The sequence below is a fragment of the Anser cygnoides genome, chromosome 8 (assembly GCF_040182565.1).
Source record: "Anser cygnoides isolate HZ-2024a breed goose chromosome 8, Taihu_goose_T2T_genome, whole genome shotgun sequence".
NCBI lineage: Eukaryota > Metazoa > Chordata > Aves > Anseriformes > Anatidae > Anser > Anser cygnoides.
In genome coordinates, this window is record NC_089880.1 from 6604030 (window position 1) to 6628280 (window position 24251).

Sequence of the window (24251 nt, forward strand, 5' to 3'; positions counted from 1 at the left end):
TTTTTTCCTCTTTACTGTTTTTCTTCTAAAATCATGCCACAGGACAGTTGTTGATATTTTGGTGTATTTAGCCATGCACATCACTTCTGATGTCTGCATTCACGGGGTATGTATTATATTGATCTAACCTTCAAAGTACTCTTCTTGTCTGTGAGGCAGCAGTTATTTTCATGAACTTTCTGAAGATTTCAGATGCTCAGCATCACACACCGCATATAATCTTACAAGTTCCTTCTCTGTTCATGAGAACGAATGCTTGGTTGTGGGCAGACTTGCTGCATGTAAGGGTCAGCTTATGCAACATTCTGTGAAGAGGAAACTGATGTGCTGGGAGAGGCTGATCAAAGCTTGCTTTATGTTTTAGTCTTCCGGATCGGGCTGGTGAGACGAAGTTGTTCCTCGATGATCACGTGCTGAACTATTCATTATACAAAAAGTATTGTGTGCGTGCTGCTGTGATCATCTGTGTTGTAGCGTTGTTGCTAAGTGTAAACACAGATGTGCACGCTGCTCTACAAGGCTATGACCATCTGTTCCTTGAATCAAAGTGGAGCCAAAACAGCGCTGTAAACCACAAGCCGAACTGCAGTAAGAGCCCCCGAAAGGGGTTGAACGACAACAGAAGGATCCTAAAGGCGGAGCTGAAGTCCCGAGCTCTGCGGGGCTCAAGTCTCCCACTACGCCCCGCGGGTTGTGGGGCTCGGGCCCCTCACAGCGCCGCGCCCCAGCCCCGGCCGAGCTCCCGTTACGGACCGCGGGGAGGCGGCGCCGGGGGCGGCCGGAGCGGGGCGGGTGGGCTGGGGGGAGGCGCCGGCTGCCATGTAAGCGGCCGCCAGGGGCTGAGGCGGGAGCGGAGCGGAGCCGAGCCCTGTCCCGTCCCGTCGCGGCGGTGCCGCCCGCGCTCGGGGTATGGGCGCGGAGCGGGGCGGGCGGCGCGGCGGGGAGCTGCCGCGGGGCGCTGAGCGCCCGTGGGGGCGGCCGCCGGGAGGCCCCCGGCCCGCGTCCTTCGCGATGCTGATGAAGAAGAAGAAGTTCAAGTTCCGCGTGGAGCTGGAGCTGGACGAGCTCTCCTCCGTGCCCTTCGTCAACGGCATCCTCTTCTGCAAGGTGCGGCTGCTGGACGGCGGCAGCTTCAGCGGGGAGTCCTCCCGGTAGGTGGCCCCGCTCCTGGGGGAGCCGCGTCCCGCCTCCGCCGCCCCCTTCCCCGGCTCCTCGGCTCCCCCGGCGGGGCCCCGCTGGCGGCCGAGGCGGCGCCCGGAGGGCCGGGGGCGGGCGTGAGGGGCGCTGTGAGGCGGCCGGGGCCGCTGCCCCGGGGCTTGTGGCGGCGCCGGGGCCGAGGCGGGTGCGGGCGGCAACGGCCGCAGGATAGAAGCCGCCGGCTGCCCGCCGCCCCAGGGCGGAACGCCGTGACACAGGCGTTAGGGCTCGTAAATACTGATACCAGCGGAGCGGGGTCCGGCAGCGGGGAGGTCGCTCGTGCCGGGGTGTCCTGAGCTGTGAGGCTCGCGGTGGTGTGGGTACAAGGAGGGCAAGGGGTTTCTTGCAGCCGGGACTGGAGCCGTGGCTGGCGGCTGTGCCTGCGAGCTGTGGCCTCAACGCTCTGTTGGGCTCGCTGCGCTTCGGCTTGTGGATCCTTACGTGGAGAATTAACATAAGAGATTTATGGAAAAGCAGTATCTTATTTCCTGTACGTATTCAGATCTTATGCTTTACTGACTTTGTTCGTGTTTAATGCTGCAGTGCAAACACAGCAGCAGACACAGGTGTCCTTTTTCCTTCTTCATGCATCAGCAATAGAGCTGTCATCTGCGGTGACTGGAGCGTCCGGACCTGCTGGTCTTGACGGCCAAGCCGAGTGCGGGTGGCTTCATTTTCCAGGTGTCAGGCAGAGGCAGACTCCTGGCAGTGGGAAGGGTGTGCTGTGATGTGCGGGACCATTGCCCAGCTCTCCACTGTGGGGAGAGAATGGCCTTCCCATTACATTTATTGGTGCTGTATGGCTTATTATGTTACTGTAATGTTATTACTAGAAGGATTTACTGAAAAATGCCTCATGGAATTCCGGGAGTAGACAGAAATTAGTCACAAATCTATGACTATTCAGTTATTTTCTTATTAAAATAGATGCTGCTATTATAGAGCTCACTAAAGTATCTGCTTTTGATTTTGCAAATTGAATTAAAGAGAACAAAGAGCACCAAAACAGAACTAAAAACTCCTTATTTAACCATTCTAATATACTTGCATGTATAGTCAAATATTAATCTTTTCTCTTTATGGTTGGAGGGTCTTCAACTCAGTGGTGTTCTGTTCTCATTTCATGTCTCTTTTCCTTGTCATTCTTCTGAGCAACTTCATCATGAGTAACAGATGATGACAATCATGAGTTTAGGCACTGATGTGCCATTACTGTTCTAATGCAGCCCTTACTGCTTTGGAGTCACTTTCACAGGCTGAGTTGCATTTGCTGGACAGTCTCTTTCAAAGAAGTTGATTTTAGATGAGCTGATGTGAGCAATGTGTATGATATGTGTCTCTAAGAAGTGTCAGTGGAAGCATGACAGAAGCAGAAGAAATATTATCTTGGACTCAAGCTTTACAATCCTTCTATTTTTCTTGGGGTATGGTTTCAAAATAAGAGCAGAGAAACTTGCTGGTGTATCAAAATCCCTGTGAGTGTAACTGGTCTATTCTTGCTGGACTGAAAAGCGTCGAGGTATGTTTATAGAAAGGTATAGCATTCCTCTGCAGTGATCCTTCAATGCCAATTTAGGGAGTGCCTTTGCTCTTGGCTTAAGAATTAACAGATGGATTTTCACAGTGGTGATTCAGCAAAGGTCCGAATAAATAAGGATGAAATTAAGTTAACAAGGGTGGCAACATTTCAAAACTTGTCAGTTACAAACTTTTTTTTTAATTGCCGTCATCTTCTGCATGCATGCATTTATTCTAGTGTGAACTGGTGGTCATTTTCTGAAAGTCGAGATCTTTGAAGTGTCATAAAAAGCTTGAAAAACTTGATTGTGTTTCAAAACATAATATACATACTCAAAGTATTGTATAATACATGAAAAAACTGACCATATCTCCTTAATAGCTTTATTTTTGTTACTGATTGAGGTCTAGTATACTATAACTTTTGAGGGAGAAGTTATTGAGTTCTCCAGTTTGTGTTGATACAAACATCAAAGTAGAAGTTACACCTGTGAATATTTTGAACAGAAAAGAATAGTATTCTAAGGTATAGACTTGGAGGAATACTACGCATATTCCTTAAGGCTAGTACAATGCAGACAAATATACTGGAATCATAGGCTGTCTGTAATTGACCTAAATAGACTGAAGAAATAATTGATAGGCCCCCTAAGGTAGATAAGTGCTCATAGGCTGAATTATTTCACCACCAGCAAAAGGGAAGATGTGGATATGAGGAACTCTAAGACTTTTGGAAAGTAAACCATCTTATTTCTTAAGAGGGTGCTTTCAACACTGTACTGTACAAATTTAGGCTACAGTAGTTATAAGCCTGATAGTTACATTTTTTGCTTGGATTTCCCTACCACCACCCCCTGGCACGTAATACAAGTAGTGGCTTTTTGTGTTCTTACGCTTGCAGTCTTCAGTTTGGTCATATTCCTCTTGCTCCGAGTTCTGCCTTCTGGTATTTTAGACTGCTGATGTTTCTCTCTTCATTCTGTTACAATACAACATTCAACACAGTCAAAACTAAGAAGCTGATTATGATCTATATCTGTGTGACAAGAATAATTGATAGAGATGAGGGGGGAGGGGGCTGAAAACTAGCTTTTTTCATCAAAATATTTTATTCTCTGGCAAATTCCAGAGAAGTTCGCATACAACAAGCTTTTGAGTTCTGAGAGGCAGTCACAGAGCTCTTGCATTACTTGTGTGAATATGTTCTTATTCCTAACAGATACTGAGTAGAATAAGTAATTTTGTTCTGTAGAATTTGATTTCTTATCTTTCAGATAATAGGTGTTTCTTATTTCTAGTGATGCTTACCTGCTTCCTGCTCAACTGACTAAAACTACATTTGCTTTTTTGACTCTGGTAAGCACATCTTCTGCCTCACTGGACTCTTCAAATTGCTTTCTAATCATCATTTCCCTTCTTGCTGCTATTACGTTTGAAAGGGAGAACTTCTCCTGATACTAAGACAGCTTAAACAGTTTTCTGTTCTTAAACAAAAGTACTTGTTAGAATGATCTACCTGTCACATGAAACTACTGTCCCTCCCAGTCTCACCTTCCTGCACTATGTATGAATTCTGTTTGCAGTCTTCATACTTGGTAGTCGGCAGTGCTACTTCTAATAGTAGCACTATTAGATATAGTATTATCTATAGTATTATATATAATATAGTATAATATATATATAATATTATAGTATTAGATATAGTACTTCTAATAGTAGCACTGTTAGCACTATTCTAATAGTTCTGCAGCTGCAACCTGATTTGCCAATAGAGAAAATGTAACAAAGTAAGTTTTCAAAAGCTGTGAGGCAAGAAAGTGGTAGGCAAAAAAATCCGGGCTAGCAGTTTTGTAGTTGCTCTTTTCATATCCTGAAAATCCATTTAAAAGTTTGTCTCGGTTGCAAACAGGCTGTTAGTGAGAAGCTTTCAGGCCCTGTCACTCTCTGTCAGGGGAGGTAAGGTAAGAAGGGACCTTATGGGGAAGAAGGTAAGAAGAAGTTCTGTACACAAATTACAGGATGCTTTTTTAAGTGTAGTTTCTTTGCATCTGTTAATGAAAGGCTGAAGAGGTGCAATAAAATGGGTTTAGATGAAAGATTTAGAGAACATGCTTGAGGAAGGTCACATGATGTGCAAGGATTGGTATGGATATTCCAGACAGAGCTGAAGGAGAAGCAAACAAGGCTGAAACATTAATGTCAGAGTTCATGGGGACAGGTGGAAGAATAACGATATAGAAACAAGAGGAATGAAAAAATCAAGTTCCTGAAATAGAAGGGCAGGAATTCAAAGTAGTATTAGAAAGAAAATAAAATCAGATTTGAGGAGGGATGTCTCTGGTCCATAGTAGCAGAGAATAAAATGTTTGTATTGATTACATTTTGCATGGAATTAATTGGTTAATACAGATGGAAACGGATCATCCCTGTGAGACGACTTACTGTAAAAACTGGTAAGAGATACAGCAACAGCTAACTTCTCAGGAAAAGGTTCCTGGAAATAGGTTTATGACAGACATCTACTAAAAGTGCCTGTTTATTAAAAAAAAGCATAACGTGTCCCTTGGTTTATGCAGGAGAATTTTTTCCCCAGCACAGGACACAGAGCACATTTTGCTGTGTTATGTTGCTGTCATAAACTTGCTATTTGCAAGCACTATAATGCTTGATTGCCTTCATATTTTAAGGACTATTTCTGTTACTTAGTGGAATAATTTAGGATGGAGGGGACTGCTAGAGATCATGTAGGCCAACAGGACTAAGCTCAGATCAGGAATCTCAGCTTCGTCCAGTTGACTTCATGCAACCCGCAAGAATGGAGGTAAGTTTTTGTAAACAACCTGCACCTCGGGTTCGCCACTGTCACTGCCCCTTGTCCTTTCTCTGCTCCCCACTGAGAAATGTCTTGCTCTATCTTCTCTCTAACTCAGTAGAGATGTCTGAAGACAGCAATTAAATCCATTTACATATTTTCTTGAGATTGTAAAAATCCAGTTCTCCCAATTTCTCCTCCTGCTTCAGCCCTGGTGCTCTGACTCCAGATCCTCACCTCATACTCCCAGGACTTGCCTCAGTTTATCATGTCTTTCACTCGAGGACCCCAAAGTGGATTCAGTGCTACAGATAAAGCTTTGCAAATGTTCAACAGAGGGAACAGTCACTTCTTTTGAACTGCTGGCTACAGTCTCACTAGTACAGTTTGCCCTTCACTTCACCAGTTCTCTTAGGTCTCTGCATTTGCTTGTAACCAGCAGTTTTTCGTAAGTAAAAATTAGCCGAGAGCAGCTCTGCTTCCATGTCATGATCAGTTTATACACATTTTATATGGAATACGTAACGTGAAATACTGCTAGTTAAAGATTTAACCTGGTTACTATGAGTAAAAATGTGAAATAGAAAGTGGTTAGTTTTGCTTGCAATAACAGCAAATTAAATGGGGAGTAGTGCACTATAAACAAGTGGAGCTCTTCCTGCAGAGCTTGCTGTTTGCTGGTTTGCTTAGTGCTGAAATTTGTGAAACATTAAGGAAACATTGAAGCTCTGTTTGTAAATGACTGGTTTTGTTTGTTTTTGCAGTGCTTAGGAAAAAAATGTTTTTGTTGGAGAGAATGCATCTTCTATGACTCAGGCATGGAGGAAACAGAATATTAAAGTAAACCTGTCTTCCTGAATATAGGAAATAAATTGGATTTGGAATGCATGCATGGGCAGCATGTAGTCAACAGTTGTTCTGTATTAGATGCATAGAATGTATTTGAATAAAATTGGTCCTGGCGGAGTTGGTGATAGATCTTTTTTATTTCCTTTATAATACCTCTTGTGATTTTCTTATTTGTCTATTTGCATTTGCTTTTACTTCCGTTCCATCGAATTAATGGAAAGGCTTTTAGTTTAATTTGAAAGTAAAGGATTTCTCTGTTGCGTGATCTTGTTTATATTTTTGTGTATACAGTAGAGACATTAAATGAAAAATCATGAGTAAACCCCGTTGTTTGACACTGCAGCTGCATGGATCTAAACCAAACAAGAAGAGAGAACTGTACAGTAATTTTTTTTCAAGGATCTTAACCATATGATGTTTTGCTTTAAAGTGGACTAATTAGAAACAGACATTTGATTGCTCCAGGAGACAGCTGCATAGGTACCTCCATTTTTTCCTCAACAGTGAGACTTCACTAATTTGAAATAGAAGTAAATTAGGGGGAAGATCGTACAAGCGGGATGTCCGCATTCCTCTTTTGCATGCCAAGCCACTGTGTGTTCCCTTATACAAATGAGAGCTGTATCCAACAATACCTTCCTAATGCTGCAGATAGCCTAGGAAAGATCAAGTCTTACTGTAACATACCTGAACCACTGAGGGCACTGGAAGTGTGGCTGATAAAACTGTTAAGATTATAGGCTAATGCCTTCTTCATTCCTGCCTCAGAAAAATGGGATGACCTTCTGTAAGTGCTTCGGCATTCTGCAGAAGAAACGTATGTTTATATATATTTTATAGATGTATATATATATGAATATGATATTATTTACATTTTAAAAGACCTTCTACACTAAAACAGGGGAAACTTTCTATGTCTAAATGATAACGCAGTCTGGGAGGATGTATCTGAAAAGATTATGTGAGGAACTCATGGTATGCCTATGTCCTTGGACCTGTAAATGACTAAGCTTAGTATGCATGCCTAAGTTGACTATCAGGGCCCTGAAAGACCACCAGTAGAAACAAATGTGCATAGGTCAGGGATATTTACATACTTTAACGAGGGCCGGGAAATAGTGTGGATATGTTAGTTATTTCTTGGAAATCAAATGAATATGTTTTGATTGTATATAACCCCTGTAGCTTGAACAATTCGACACGCATACTAGGTGGAGTGATCCCCTGTGTGTCCAGCGCTGCAATTAAAGAATGCCTGCCTTCTAAAACTCCAAATTGAGTCGTAGACATTTTCTTTGACTGACTTTTATGGTAACATAAGCACTATAAGGAATCAAGCTGATCAAGTCCATGTATATATAGACCTCGCTAGTGAGCCTTTGTCCTGTCCAGCCAGAGAGGGGAGCGGAACAAGGCTGTTGGTGCTATCTGTGTCTGGGATTTGTGGCTGGCTGTGTATATATGTGGTGTTTTCACGTACATACTGGGAATGCATCTTCTGTCTCACTACTGGTGGGACCTGGGATGTGGAGCTGTAGCAGCCTTGATCCAGCATAATATATTTTCTCCTGAAAGAAGCAAGCAAAACTTAAGTAATATTGGAAAAGTTGCACTAATTCAGAGATAACTCTTCCAAAGTCATTTTATTCACTGTACTTTGGACTGTCAATGCCCAGTCGCAAAAATTCTTGAAAGTCTAAAGCAAATATTTGCATAAAATCACCAGCTTTAAAAATAGTAATAAGTCAAAATAATATTCCTATTTACCTTGTGGACTGAAAAAGCCATTTTACAAAGTATTTAGAGTGAGGTTTTAGATAACTCATGTTTTGTACAAAAGCTGTAAGATGTCTAAACAACCCTTCCATTCCTTAATATAATGAAGACTACCTACTTAATTGATTCTGAAAGTATTTTTTGAGTTTCATATAAAATTTGCCTAATATAAAGCCTGAATGGCACCTTAAAACTAAAAACAAATGCCCCCAATTTCTTACTTCCTCGATGACTAATAATTCTAAAGTAATTGTGCTAGGAAAAGAATCCGTTTACCATGATCATTGCATATGGCTAAATGTTATAATTAGCTGTCTAGAATAATTAAAATAAAAACTTGAATAAACAAGTTTCTAATTAATGGAACACAATATTTTTCTAAGTGTCCTAAAGAGTTTTAGCTTCTTTATTTCTAAGCCTTTCCTGCTTAAGCTTTTCCATTTGGCAAAAAGGAATTTTTCATGTGACACTTAAGGTCTTTAGAAGTGATTTATTTTTGCATTTGTGGCTATTTGCTGAAACAAGCTGTTATTCAGATCCTTTATCCATGTGGGAATGAACTAACAATTTGGTGATCATAAATGCTACTAAAAAAAAAAAAAAGCCTATCACTTGTTAAAAATTAGGATGAGATGATGATTGGATTAGGAATTGTTGCTTCTCTTATGTTGTTTGCTGCGTTGATTTTTCTCTTTTGTGGATGAGAAGAGAAAATAGAAGACTAGTTTATTATTCTAAATGGGAATTGTGTACAGCACATAAAATACATATGGGAGAAGCCTTGTCTACAGCTGAAATCAGGCATTTCAAATCTAGTCAAAGTGGAAATGACCCTCTGAAGAGAAAAACAATTAGTTAAACTGATGGTTAGCTTAAACTATACTTTAGAATCAATTTATCTTAAAATATCTGCCTATCTTGCGTTATTCTTGGCTAGGTCTTACTCTAACAGTGTTTGTTCTTAAACTACAGCCTAGTACATATTTGAATGTATCTTAGTAACCAAGATGCATTTTGATTCATAAAACAACTGCTTTTGCTTTGCATGTGGTAAAGTGACTATGAGGCTCGTAGGAAACTGACTCATAACGGAAAGCTTTCTCCAGCGTGCCCCATAACATAGGCACAGTTGCCAAGAAGTTATGTCGGTTCATTTCCATAGTAACCAATCAATAAAACTATTTATTTTCTAAAGGCCTTGCATATGAACTAAGATTCTCAGAAATTTAGAAATTAAAGATAGAAATTAGAAATAAAGAAATCTATTTCCTTTCAGCATAAAGGGAACAACTTGCTGGTGCTTTTATTCACACAAAAAATACCTTTATTAAAATGTGACAATTTTTTTAATTGTATAATGAAATTAAAAGAAGAACAATTCACTTTTTGTGGTTGTTGTTGTTTCTGCACATTGTAGATAAATGTTTCAAAGACCTTGAAATGACAGCAATGACCATGTCCTTACTTGTATGATGAGCAGATACTAGGGGAAGTCATTTTCTGACCTTTATGGGTGACAGTGAGAGACTCAGCAAAAGTCTGCATTTCTTCTATTTACAAAAAAGACATTTGATTTTTTCTCCAGATATTATTTGATGCATAGTAATGTATAAATGCAGGTTCCCTGTGGCCATAGCTGACATGCCTTGATCTGAGACTAGAGATAGAATGGAGGAGGAGGTGAGGTCAAAGGATTGGCAAGAGTTCTTGCAAACTCAATACAAGTTTGCACAACTTTATGTGTTACAGTATTAATTAGATATTTCTGCTAGAATTTAATTTCAGGAATTCTTTGAAGTGCAGCACAACTGACAGCTACAAAAATCACTTATTTTAAGGAACCGCATTTTCAGTTATCCTCTTAATGTATAGGTTTTTAAATACAGTGTTGTGCTTAAACCAAGATTCTTACTCTGCGATGAAACAAAACAAAATCTGATTCTGGGATTTTGTGTCTGTGCATTTGTTTCTGTGGGGGAGGAATACTACCAGTGTGCCAAAATATCATGTTTTTTGTAAAAGAAGTCTTGACAAATGATATCACTAAGTTTACCTGCATTCAAGTTCACCTTCCCACTCAGTCTTTTTAGCTTAACAAATTCCCAAAAGTTTGGCTAATTACCATCAGGGTTAAGGACATGACCACATCTACTGTCTTTTACTATCAGTGGAGGCCTGTTGCTTCTAGTGCTCGCATGAGGACATTAGTATTGTTTCATATGAGTTTCTTAAATTCTTGAATGTACTGATAGTACTGTTCACAGAAGGACTAGAGTACTACAGTGAATTTAGTGACTTAAGATCTCTTCTCTATTTGAAGCAAAATATTGTAGCTAGGCAGCTCAGGAAAAAAGGCTTTTCACCTGCTTATAGTAGAACTGCTTCTGATCTGGTGGTATTTTTAAAAGACGAAGGCCTTTAATTTTTTCATTTTTAGGACAAGATCAAAATATTACTCAGAAAAAAATAGCTTCAAGAAAAATAGAAATAAATTCTAGAGACTTCATTTGTAAATTACTTTGAGTAAGCCTGGACCACTGTGATTGGCAGAAAACCAGACCATTCTCAGGAGTTGTGTTGTCTAGAGAGCACAGTGCATGAAACCTAAATATGCACATCCCAGATACCCACGCACTTGCATAGCTGTGTTCTGCCTGACAGTGGACATCTAGCTGACTGTTTGCTTTACCTGAGAGATGGGCAACTGTCACTGAAGTGCTACGATAGCAATTAAACCCTTCTAAGTGTAACAAATGTTAACAATTATCACACATCCCTTAAAGGTTGTATTTGACTTGGCTCCTTCTTGCTTGAGCCTGTTCCCAGTAGAGGATGTAGTAGCTATTTGTAATTTGCCTTTTTTGAATTCTGCTTTTATTCTGGATTTAAATAACTCATATACTAGCAGTTTGGATTTTTCTTTTCCCACAGCATAGACAAGTTTACAAGAGGAGACTTAATGGATAAAAGGTAGATCGTGGTATGTAGAACTTGTTCCTCTTAGGTCACATGCTTGAACGTGACTCAGCGTTGCATCATTTGAATCCGTTAGTCTGTTGTCGTAATTAAACTGACTCATTTTAGACAGGGTAGTTTGTTCCTACCTTAGCAAGTCATTGTGGATGTGAGTGCTGCAGCTGGCAGTCTCCCCAGCACAGCGAATAGGAGCCTTGTGAATCATTGTTTCTCCATAGGTGATAAACTCTGACTCCAGCCTATGGGGAACCAAAGAATTCTTCTGTGCTAAAGATGTCAGACTGGGTCTTCAATAATAAAGTGCTGTAGGAAGTTAATATAAAACACAGGAATATGTGCATTAGAAAAAAAAAAAGTAAAAGAAGGACAGATTTGCTTTAATATGTGAAGACTGTACTTGAATGACTAGGGTGGTAGAAGAAATTATCAGATTCTCCACACTCCCAAGGTCTGTGTTTAGGAACATGGGACTAGAAAAGAGCTTTTTGATCCTTGAGGCAGGTTCCCCAGAATCATAGTCCTTATATCGTGTTAATGACAAACTGGCCAACCTTTTCTTTACATACAGTAAGACTTCTTTGCTTCTATTTCTGTTATTTGAAAGCTGTTCTAGAAATTTGCTCTCTGGTTTGAGACCTTGTAATTTTCAGTTTTAAATGTGTTTGATTATGCCTTATTTTGGCCCCAGCCACTTCTCATTTAGCTTAAAAAGTTAGTTGGTGTCTACCGTGTTTGAATCACTTACCATGTTTTTATTGTTTGTTTTTTTTGTTTGTTGGTTTGTTTGTTTCGTTTTTTTTTTGTTGTTGTTTTTTCCTGATAAGATACAGGAGTCTTCTAGCTATTCTCCCTGCATGTGTTTATTTTGGAGTCTATTCGTTCTCAACTGGAGTTACCCTAATAGAAAAATGTGTGCCACTTGAGACTTTTATAATAACATTAATATAGCTGAAAGCATCCAACAGTTGCCTTTTTCTTAGCTAAGTCATTTTGCTGGCTTGTAATTCTCTTGTGATGAACAAATCCGTTCAGATATTAGTCATCTTATTTTGCTCTCAAAAGACAAATACCCAGAATGTAGTTGAAATTATTCTATGCCTCGAGTGCTTGACTTTGTATCTGATTATTGTACGTCTTCTCCTCTGAACTGGTGCAGGCCTCAAATTTATCTAGTTCTGCCTGTATTGAAACGTGATTTATCAAAGATGGTATCCCTGAGTACATTCCAAAGCTCAGCAGCTTGTAAGAGAGTGCCTGGGAGCTAATGTTCAGGAAGAAGGACTTCACATTCTCTGGAGGCAAACTGGAGAAATGACGATCTGAGTCATTTGCAAAAACACATGGCTGTTCATTTTTTTTCTCTAGGTTTAATACTGTGTTCAGGTTTTGAAGCAGTTAATAGTCTTGCTACACAAAGAGAAGAGTGAAGGATGGTTATTCAGGCTTTGGAACAGACTTTGCTTGAAGTGGCCACTTCACAAACAGAAGCGATTGTTTTTAAGCTATCCTATTGCGTTTTATGGTCCTGAGCGCATATGCAACTGGCATTAAGCATATCTTCCCTATTTGCAGGGAGGTAGTACAGGCAAACTGTGTCCGCTGGAAGAAAAAGTTCCTATTTATGTGTAAAATCAGTGCCAGTGCCACAACAGGAATTCTGGATACTTGCATCTGCAGGGTGTCTGTACGGAAGGTAAGTAGCATTTTTTCTCTCCTCTGCTCTTCCCCTGCTCTTTCATCACTTGTTTTGATTGTATTTTTAGTCAGCTGATAAATTTCGTAAAATCTATTTTAGCTACAACCATGTCAGGTATTCTAAAAACATTTACATAGTAATCCTATTTATTACCTTATCTTGACTAATTCACGAGTTTTTACATTCTTATTGAAAAGAAGTTATTCCAGCAGGACAGGTAAGGAAGCACTCATCGGTCTTCATAAAGTTAGCCCTTGATAGATACTGCTGGTATGCATGAGTAAACTTAGAAGCCTTGAACTGTGCTAAGTATCACAATTTTGTATGAAGCACTACCTGCCCCTGGGGCTAGACTTTACAGGAGGCAAATGCTGGTCTGGCATCAGGCACTCACCTCTCCCCTGGTCCCCTCCTACAAGATGACAGTCTCCTGGTGGCCTGCACTGATTTAATACGAAGTTCTAAATGACCACAGTATAACCTAGCAAATGTGTGCCGAGCTATTTTAAAATTAAGATTATTATTTGGGGGTTGGACCCAATGATCTTTCAAGGTCCCTTCCAACCCCTACAATTCTGTGATTCTGTGATTTGCTTTTCTTAAAAAAAAAAAAAAAAAAAGTTGTTATCTTTAATGGATGGCTTGCATAATTACTAGTATGTTTGTTTGGTTTTTTTTCCCCCTAGGAGTTAAAAGGAGGAAAGGCATATGCAAAGGTAAGTTTAATGTATTTATACCCTTTTAAAGTAATTGCAGAATAGTACTGCTGTAACAGCCATAATTTCATTAGGTACATTATAGTGACACAGTGTTGTTTGAGCTCTTGATCAGTGTGTTTAGTAAGTTTAATATTATTGTATAACATTCTATCACTGGAATGTTTTTTTCTTTAAATTTAATATATAGAAAGGGTTGATGAAAGTAAACCCTTTTGCATGTATTTACTTTTAAAAATACATAAATTTTCTTTTTTTTTTCCTGTCTTGCGACTATAATTTATAACTGAAGATAAAGCTATGCAGAATTTGATGCTCAGCATTTCTTTTCTGCTTTTTGCCTTGGGCCTCTCCCTTCAATGGGCATCATCTTACATTGGAGAGAAACTAGTGTTGAGTGGCACTCAATACTGTGCATGTAACAAGCGCCTGCATTTAGTAATATGATTACTACTAACTTGTCATTTTAACAGCTGGGCTTTGCAGATCTAAATCTAGCAGAGTTTGCTGGATCAGGAAATACCACTCGTCGCTGTTTACTAGAAGGTTATGATACCAAAAATACAAGACAGGATAACTCCATTCTCAAGGTAATTTTTCTTTTCTCATACTTAAACTAATAAAACAGAAAACAAGTGGTATGATTAAACATTTAATGAGATATAAAATGTATGTGCTGAACCTCTTTCTAGAGGGAAAACTAGTTAAAAGTGCAAACATTGGCTTTGCTTTTAGAGAATCATTAAAATCCATATACTCAACAATAGAGTTTGTCCTACTCTTGGATATAGAGCCGGAAAGCTGTAAAACAAAAGTGTTCAAAAAGTATTCCTACTCTGACAGGAATTGAAAAAGAGAATAGTGAAGTATAATAAAAAAGTAAATACATTCATATAAATGTAGCAATTATATCTTTAAGAGTGGGCAAATTCCTGTGCAGCTCTCCTACAAGTAACTCTCTTAATTGGTTTATTTATGTGTAAGCCAGCTTTATCACCTCCATGAATCCTGGAATGTGTAACAATTGTTAAGAACTGTTGAAAGAAACCCATCCTGCTGTTCTCCCTCATTAGTCCAATGAGATTAAAAAATGAAGTAAGCTGCATTTCATAAAACTGAAATTAATTACAGAATGTTGCAAGCAAATTAAAAAATTAAAAATTGTCCTGCTAAAACACTAGGATGAATTCCTCATACCACTGAGTATACTGTCTAAGCATATACTTTCTGGTTTCTTTAAGATAGTCATTGACTTTGTCCAGAAAACTTAAAACTAATGGCTTTGTCCCAGCCAACAAGCCTTCTCAATGCATTATTGTCCTATGGCATTATTTACATTTTGTGGGTTTATTTTATGTCTGATGTTTGCATGTACAGTTTGTGTGTGCTGGCAGTTTGCTAAACACTATTATCAAGCAAAGAACATACATCAGCATCCACTGTTTCAAACCAAATTCTGTTTGCTCATGAATCTTTTGGTTTCAAGGGAAAAACAAAAGAGACAGGAAATCTATCTAGCTATTAATAATTTTAAGATTCTTCTTGATCTACGTATCTTTTAGAGAATCCTTTAAGTGCATTAATGTTAGTCTACATGCTCTTTTTTTTTGCAAGCGTTTGCATGTGTACAAAGAACAAGAAGTATTTTTTTGCAGAAGTGTTTATTTGCATATATGATGTTTTTTTACTTTACTTAAATGTAAGATTTGTGGCAAATCTAACTTAGTGACATGACTACGTATCACAGACTAATTCAATTTTTTTCTGTGTTTTGTTTTCTTGTTGTGTAGGTTTTGATCAACATGCAGCTAATGTCTGGAGACCCATGTTTTAAAATGTAAGTTTATAAAAAGCTGTTGGATAGTATTTTGTCATGCGTAAGTTTCTCAGTCCATGTTCAGAATTACGATTCTATTTTGCATACGTGAACATCTCCAATCTGACAACAGTATTTTATAAAAAAGGATAGTAGCTGAATAATGGCTAACATGGTAAAAATACCAGAAGTCTCACAGTTCTTCTTGCAGTTAAATACTCAGTATATTTTCAAGCAAAGGTACTAGCCTGTACATCTTCAATAATAATAATAATAAAAATAAAGAAACACTTAAGGGAAGTCACTCATACAGCAACCCTACATGAACATAGCCATGACCTAGTTACCCTGACCAATAGGAAATGAAGGACTCTTACATGGCATCTGTATTGTAAGAGATATTTTACAAGAACCTGAAAGCCGTTCATTCTAAGGACAGACTTGGAAAAATATATAGAATGCTTTCATGAATGGAGTGTCAAAAATTCCTCAATACTTGCTAAGATACTTAATGCCACTGCTTTTCCCTAACTTAGGATGTTGATAATCTTCCATCTCTTAAAACTGGTAAGCTGTCTTGATGGGCTTTTCAGTTTAATGCCAGTCTTTTCTAATTTCATATAACAGTAGATGGCAATTGTGTCTATAACAGGTTTAAAACAACTTAGTTGTATTTTACTTGTCACAGATGTTTGGGGGACGGGTTAATGAAATAATTCCTTCAAAATAAATTTGATCTTTTAAGTCCTACTTCAACTCGAATTTTTCTTCAGTTCATTTCATTGACTGCTATGTTGTTATACTGAAACTAGGAGATGAAATCAATTAAGTTGTGGAACTCCTCGCTACTACATTTCGTGAATACTAAAACTCTAAGTTCAAGAAAGAATTAAGAGAAATTCCTGAATGAAAATTATTGTGAGATATTAAATATAAAATATCACACAAGACTCAGAAAATCCCTAAGCTACAGATGAGACATTGGAAGAATAATGAGGTGAATTACCATATGTGCCCCCTATTCTCTCAGTACCTGTTTGCTGCTGACAGAAACAGGATGTTTCAGTTATGAATTTATGTTCTGAGATAACATGCTTGTTCTCTTACTAGCACTTTCAAAAACAATCTAAGACAATTTGAAGTATTATATATAACATGGAAAGACCAGCTTAAGGAAAAGAAAAGCAATCTGGAAAAAATTGCTAGCTTCACCCTTATGTCAGTTTCATCTTTTTCAGTAGGTTCTCAACTTTAATCTATACTTCCAAACCTTATACTGGATCAAAAATGTCTTCTAAAGATATGGTTAGTGCTTACTAACTCTGTACAGACACACTTTTACTTCAGCAGGACATAGTTTTTGTTCAAAATACTCTTATAAACTGAATTTGAACTCATCTTTTATCAGATGAATATAGGCAATCAGTGTCCCTCTGAATAATAAAACAGAGTGGGATACCAGTCTCATACAGGTATATTACATAGCAATAAACATATACTGAAATCTGAAGTTTTAAAAAAAATAAAAAATGAAGCTGCAGCTCCAAGAAAAGCAGCACTGAACTCCTAACTTATTCTGAGGCACAAGTATGAAGTAATGTCTCAGCAGTTTTGAGATATATTCTGGTGTAATTAGGACAATTGAAAACTTTTCTATACCAGCTACAGACTTTGCATTACTGCTGTGGCTGTATCCTTACCACTGTTTCTGAAGGGATCTGAGAATGTGGCCTGCACCAGTAAAGCTCAGATGATTCAGTGCAGGAACTCTTTGATACCCGCTTGCACCACTAAGGTGTCTTTCTCCTCTTCTAACCTTTCAAAAAGAAGAGTAGAGCAGTGTGAAATCTTGTCCTGTGCTCACTGAATAACTAGTCAGATGGTACTATCTGAATCTGTTTGTTCAGGCAAAGGTTTTCTGTTTTGCTGGTTATTGAGTACCTCCTCATTTACTTTGAGTGAGACCTATTAACAAATATCTCACTCGTACACATAAACATTTTCTCAAAGCCAATTAACTAATAATTGGTCTTGTATACTCATGGAACAATGTATTTCTGTGCAGGTACTCATATAGATGAACTTAGTAACTAAATAGTTTTCTGCATCCCTAGGAAAAACTCTCTGATTGAAATTATTCAGTCTTGGCATTTTCTTCCAAACTGATGATATAACCATTTCCCAGAACACAAACTTTCAACACAAACAGAACAAATAATTTATCCAACACAGATGTTCTTCGTAGAAGGAAAAATAAGCCTTAAAACAGTTGCACAATCTAGAAGCAGCTACATATTTTATGAAGCCGTCAAGAAAGCTTGACATTTGATCTGGGGTGACATCCCTTAAAGCATTCAATTCTTGCTTTCAAAAGTATATTAGGCTTTTAAGTCATACAAGCATTTTATTTCCAGAAGTGCTTTTTCTGTCTTTCTCTCTTGCTTTCAAACTTAACGTAAGAGGAGACATGCTACTGTATATAAAGACAGCAGCTAATTTATGGAATATCCAATGTAAAAATGTCAACAAATACCCATTTGTATGCAGAGCAAGAGTATGGATCTCAAGGTCAAAATAACAAAGCATTAAAAAAACATAGGCAATGTCTTGAAATGCATTTTAGTTGTATTTGACTGTTTGCAAGTGCAGGTTACTTTCCCTTTTTCATTTCCTAAGTCTTTTGCACTAGCAAAACACAAACTTGAAAGGCTTATTCTTTTTAATAAAATATCTCTTTGGGTGTTGGTATAAATTGAAACAAGCACTTAAGCTGTATGAAAAGCTTTTTAGTAGTGATCCAAATTTAAATTATGTGGTATGCGATTTTGTTGATTTTTTTTTTTTTTTTAATTCACTGGCGTTGGAAGTTAGAGGGGAACACATGGAGATAGTAACAGAGGCCCCTCTGCTAGGAGGGGAGGGCTGTCAGCCCAGAGTCTGCTTGTATACTGCAACAGGGATGAAACAAAGCCAGGAGTACACCACAGTGCACAAGCCAAGTAGGAGAACTGTAGTTGTATATTTGGTTGCTTTCTTTCTTTTTTTGATTTACCATCTTGTCATGTATTCCATGAAGTATTGAGGTATACACATTCTTTACAGATAAATGATCCTGCAATTCACACTCAGAAAAAAAAGACAAAAAAACTTCAAAATTAACACATATCACTCCACCAATTATCAAAAGGCTTATCAATAAAAGAAAAACTCTTCCACAGATCCCCAGAAGCCTGAAGGACTGAGCAGAGGGATTCTGTAAAATGTCCTGAAGCTCAATAGCTAAAGCTTTTTTTTTTTAAAGGGGGCTAGACAGCATGTTCTCAGAAAAAGGTTATGAGACGACTAACTTGAAGCACAGTACAAATTATGTCTGTTTACTTGAAAAAAATATGCTGATCAATTTGGAGGAATCAGCAAAAACAGAGCAAATTCTAACCACCTTTTTCTTACAGGCCTCCTTCCACAGCAATGTCTATAGCAATTGCTGGAGAATCAGAATCTTTGCATGAAGACAGGAAAGGCAGAGAAAACTTAACAGTACATTTGGGTATAGCAGGTATAAAATAATGTTCTTAACTTCTTAATTCTTTTTTAACTGGCTTCATAGCTTCAAGGAGATACTTGAAATACTTCTGATCTTAAAAGGATGTTGTCAGTTGTCTCACAAAGGGACCTTCTTTGGTTTATTTGCTGAGATACCCTCTCTTAAATAATAGCAGTAGAATCCCTCTTTTTTACTTTTTTAACAGAAAGACAGAAAGAAAATGGGCTTGGTGGCCTGTCTTCTTTTTAATATTTAAAATCATTCATTTTCTGTGTGACACATTTCTTTATTTGCTTTGGATTTGTGTTTCAACAGTACATTTAATTTGGCCCTTGATTTTCAATTTATGAATCAGGTCTTTAGGGATACACCTATCCCCAAATTTTCAATAGTGAAAGCTCTATACATTTTTTTAAATTGAAGTCATTCATCTGAAATAATGTATGTATGTAAACAATATGAAAAAATAGTTACTATGAAAATACTGTACTAGGGGTTGATTTTTTCTAAACAACTTTCAGGCCCTTATATGGATTATTAATTTCCACCCTAAACAGCTTAATTCGACTTAACCACAGTTGTTTTCTGTACTTTCTATTAGAAAACACTTGACACGCTATTCTATTACGAAAAGCATGGCAATCTCTTTAACATCCACAGTACAGACAAATCTAGAACTATACTTCTTAGAAAACAGTTTAACTCAATGCTACTCTCAATTTTATCGGAGCAGAACCATATTACTACATTTCTAATAGATTCTTCTTTTAAGAGAATGAATATTCCTTAATGCATAGTATTTTTTGAACAGTTGCATCTTTGACTAGGTTCATAGAAAAACAGTGTGAAATCACTAAATCCCTCTGGGGAATCTGACATTGGAGTCTAATCAAAATAACGGGCAAAGTGATAATAAGGTTGGCTTTAGGACCGTTGTCCGACTTGCATGTTTTGCAGATGTTTCATCAAAGAGTGCCTCAGTCCCAGACGAACTTGGTGCATGCGGACATTCCAGAACATCAAGCTATGCAAGCCAGCAGTCAAAACTGTCAGGTAGCTGTTAACCATTTCTTCATGAATTGTTGCATTTTATTAGCTTCCATACTTTTAGACTGTAGACAATAAGTATACCTCTATGTTTTTAAAAAATGGTGTGAACTTGAAGCCTTTCCCTAGGAGTTTCAGGTGTGGGAGGGGTTGGGAGGAAAAGTAACATTTTTTCCTCTTAAAAGCATGATTGTAAATGATCTGTTCAAATGTGAGGCAACTTTTTCCCTGAGCTTTGCTGCTCCAATTAACGTATCTGAAAGATTTTTAACTTTTACATGCATAAAAATAAATGGCTTATGAATGGAGACTCAGCTCTGAAAGTTTAAGAGGAAGGAATGACACCAAGTTATTGTAATTGTTAGGAAACAAAGTTATTTAGAATAAAAAGAAAAGAGCATGTGCTAGAATACAAAAACCAAAATGGATTGTCTACTCGGTGTATGCATATATACTCACAAGGCTTTTGAAGTTCCTTTTCAAGAAGACAAAACACAAATTCTGCTTTGTAAAAGATAATTGATGACCGTGGCTGTCAACAACATATCTCATCTAGCTCTCCTGTGTTCTCCCAACAGGCTATAGCACATCTCACTCTAGGTCATCCAGTATGTCTGAACTGTGCCACAGGAGAAACACGTCAGAGAGTAGTACCTCAACAGGAATTGGAAGTATTCTAGGGCCCTGTGAAGAGACGGATCCAAAAGTAACTGAAACAAACATTGATACATCTATTAAAGATGCATCATCAGAAAAACTTTGCAGGTATGCTCAACTTGAAAGCCTTGCCTAGCAGAAGGAAAACAGAATTTACTGTATCACTTCTAAGACCTCTAAATATATTTATTTTTGCAGACATCCTGTAAAACAAGACTCTGTGGAGTCACAGCTGAAGAGGGTTGATGCTACCAGAGTTGATGCTGATGATGTAGTTGAAAAAATACTCCAGAGTCAAGACTTCAGTTTAGACTCAAGTGCAGAAGGTATTGAGAGAAATAAGGAAGCTTAGGGAAAGTTGATGCACATTAAAGGCCTTAAGAAAACTGACTCTCTTCATAGTGCCTGTTGCTTGTAATTGTAAGGACTGTGCATATGCTTGATCCTGTTTCCCAGAAGTTGAAAAGACCCTTGTTGCATGACTCCAGTAATTTTCCCAGTGAATTACTTTTCTCAAAAAGATAACAGCAGGGACAAATCTACAAGGAAGTTAGGTCCTCCAACCTATAACCTGCAAAGTATCAGTTACAAAATTGGTAGGTGTAAAATGTCAGTTTTAGAAATGAAGCTAACAAATTAATTGCCTTGCTTTCTAGAGGAAGGCTTAAGATTATTTGTGGGCCCTGGTGGAAGCACTTCTTTTGGAAGCCATCATCTACCTAACAGGTATGTAGCCTGAATGACTAATCAATGAGTAACACTAAACAGAAATGTATCTTACATAGCAATTATTCTGTGTATACATTCGTGATCTTTTCATCTTTCTATTCTTTATCATTCAAATGCACCAAAAGAACTAGATTGTCAGGCTGTGAAGCAGAACACAAAGGTTTGTTCTAAAATCAAACTGAAGTGCCAGCCGAAAACGCTGTAACTTTTGGAGGTCCTGAAGTCTTAGTTCCAAAGTTCTCAGTTATGAGCAATGTTTCAAACTTAACTTCTTTAACTTCTATTTTAATTGCAACTCATCTAATTTCTTACAAACATTTTCAGAGTTGGATCTGGAGCGTATGAGCAGGTGGTGATAAAACGCTAGACTAGAATGACTTGAACAGAAGTGGAGAATGTGGAACTCTGGCATTGACACTTTTCTTCAAGTTCACTCTCTTGCAAGAGCTGTGAAAGCCAAGATGAACTCAGTGTGAACTTCTTTTGGAAAAGTAATGGAATGCCTCCTGCTCATATAGCTAAACATTGCCTTGATACCATAGAAGATAAAGCTCTGTATATGTTGTGAAAGCACTTGGACTGTTTTTGTAAGCTGTATCTGATGTTAGTGAATTACTTTTCAAGTTGTTCCCTAACTTTTTAGAAACATGATTAAGTGGGTCCTATTTCAGTATTTCACCACAGAGGTCACATGTGGTCATGTGCTCCACAACTTCTTTTCTAAAGAAGTTCCAGAAAGCCTTAAACAGACCTGAAGAAACCAGTTAGCCTCAATTTTGACTGTACCTGTCACTGAAGTCTTAAAGAAGCTAACTCCTTCTATCCAGTCAAAAGTTAGTACCAGGTGAAGGTTATGGCTTCCACAGAACAACCCAACTATATTTTCAACATAACCAAAACCTTCTCATAAGGTTGCATTGGTGGAGGTGAAGTTTACATGCATTAAAAAAGACTCAATAGATCTAAACCAGCCCGTAATAGGTTGTGTTACTTGAAGTCTAGAGGCCTACGTACATCAAATATGATGGTTTTGTACAAGTAACAAAAGAAGCAGGATACCACGTGAAAATGTGACACAGTAGTGTATTATCAAGAAAGCTGGCTTTGTCCCTAAGGATTGCTAACTCTGGAGTTCAAACGCTTCTTCCAACAGAAACTTGCTTCAGTAATGCACAAGCCTTGAGATTCAGAGGGATGGTACTGTTTACAAACCTTATCAATAGTTTACTACCACTTTGAACTTTTTATTGTAGCTTAACCCTTCCCAGTTAGTGTTTTGCTTGGGTTTTGAAGGTGCCTTGAGGGATAGGGGAGGTACAGGGATATTAAAATATTTACTAAACAACTTAAGCTTTAAAACTAGGTAAACATCTAAACTGCTACCAGTATAACTTATTAAGAGAAGCACTTTATTGTAGACGTATTCTGCACTCTGAAAAGGAATTACTGTGCAACAAATCTGTCTTCTGATGTTGAACACTTACTCCTTCGCTATCTGTCCACTGTTACATTAAGGTCAATGTACTGTATTGAAATTTGCACAAATAGCCATCTGCCTGCCAGACAGAAAAGATGAAAGATCTCTTAAAATTTTCATAGAGAATTATGAAAGAATCCATTTTTCAAGTAATGTGCTAGGTGACACATTTCAAATTCAGGCTTGGATCTGCTGTATTTTTAACTGCAAAATGCATATGACCTGTATTTTGTTACAATTAATTGTACTGTTAATCAGTAAGGCTTAGATTAAATACAAATAAAAATTGCATGGCCATCTTAGAAAGCTTTAAATTCTTCCAAAATTGATGTTTGACATTCCTTTATTGAAGTATAAGTAAGCCTTATTTGTTTTCCATAAATCCAGAGTCGTTATTAAACTCTTATTTGTTAAGGAAATTATTTCTTAAATTTCTTAAGGAAATTTCAGAGTTTGAAGCTTGAGTAGTGTTACTAAGTATGAATGAATTGTTTCTCAGTTACGGTACTTCAACACTTATTTCCTACTGGAAACCATAATCTGTAAGCATTTTAATGGGTAAAAAGAATTAATGCAAAGATTCTATTTTAGCTGCTGTTAATAGAAGTGTGGTATTATCTATCCATTTCTTCACAGGAATTTTAAACAGAAAACAAATAACTATTAGTATAGTATCTGTCAGAGCATGAGTTTCCTTTTATATACCTATTTTGTACAAAAAATATCCTACTGCAAGCCAAAAGATGCATGAAATTTGAATTATGTTGCTTTCAGTACTCCTAGACACTGCTACACTTGGACAAATCTGTTAAAAACAGTAGTAGTTAGATGGTAGTTTACTTAAGTTTACTAGGAAAAATAGGCATAGTAAGAAGAAATGTAAAAAAGCGTTGTACAGCTACTTACATAGTTCTTAAAGAAATTTCCATAGCCTAGATTTGTATTTTGTGTTAAAATACACAGGTAACTGCCATAGATTAGGTATTTTGTTTACTAGAAACTGCTATTTCTTGCCTAAGATCTTTTAAGTAAGAAGGAAGTTTACATGGAAATCAAGCTTTAAATAAAGCTGTGTTGTACCATTTTATTGTTCACACTTCAAGCTAAAACTCTTTATGTAGTGATTCTGTAATTGTGCATATTTTAAGTGGAACGTAACCTTCATACTTGGATGTATTTTCTTTTTTTTTGTAAACTGTGTTGTAAGAATATTGAACACATGTTGTGAACTGTTCGGGTTATGTTTTTAAACTGTATTTAATGTAAAAGTCTCAGATGCAATAAACTCATGTTGCAAGGAAAATGTGCCATTTACACACAGTTATTTTTTAAACTGGAAGGAAAATAATGAAAATAATGCTGTGCACCACTGTTTCATACACATATGTAGTATATCAAGACCCAATCATTATTGTAGTATGGGAAACAATTTTCCTTTTAA

General features: G+C 37.7%; 1 protein-coding gene across 1 annotated transcript; it reads left to right on the forward strand.

Moving 5' to 3' along the window:
• The first annotated feature begins 345 nt into the window (after positions 1 to 345).
• On the forward strand, positions 346 to 24113 carry EEIG2 (EEIG family member 2). Its single transcript, XM_048066913.2, has 11 exons — positions 346 to 1151; positions 12701 to 12821; positions 13511 to 13540; positions 14014 to 14130; positions 15331 to 15377; positions 18809 to 18912; positions 19858 to 19953; positions 20526 to 20712; positions 20803 to 20930; positions 21261 to 21330; positions 21658 to 24113. Exons 1-11 carry the CDS (start codon positions 910 to 912, stop codon positions 21698 to 21700), a joined length of 1185 nt encoding a protein of 394 aa, XP_047922870.2. The 5' UTR covers positions 346 to 909; the 3' UTR covers positions 21701 to 24113.
• The last annotated feature ends 138 nt before the right edge of the window (positions 24114 to 24251 follow it).

Bases quoted from the DNA above. Each gene is read 5' to 3' on its own strand.
- EEIG2 (XM_048066913.2), top strand. From the start codon at position 910: ATGGGCGCGGAGCGGGGCGGGCGGCGCGGCGGGGAGCTGCCGCGGGGC. The intron at 12,822-13,510 runs GTAAGTAGCATT...TTTTCCCCCTAG, and splicing joins GCAGGGTGTCTGTACGGAAG to GAGTTAAAAGGAGGAAAGGC. The intron at 20,713-20,802 runs GTATGCTCAACT...TTATTTTTGCAG, and splicing joins TCATCAGAAAAACTTTGCAG to ACATCCTGTAAAACAAGACT.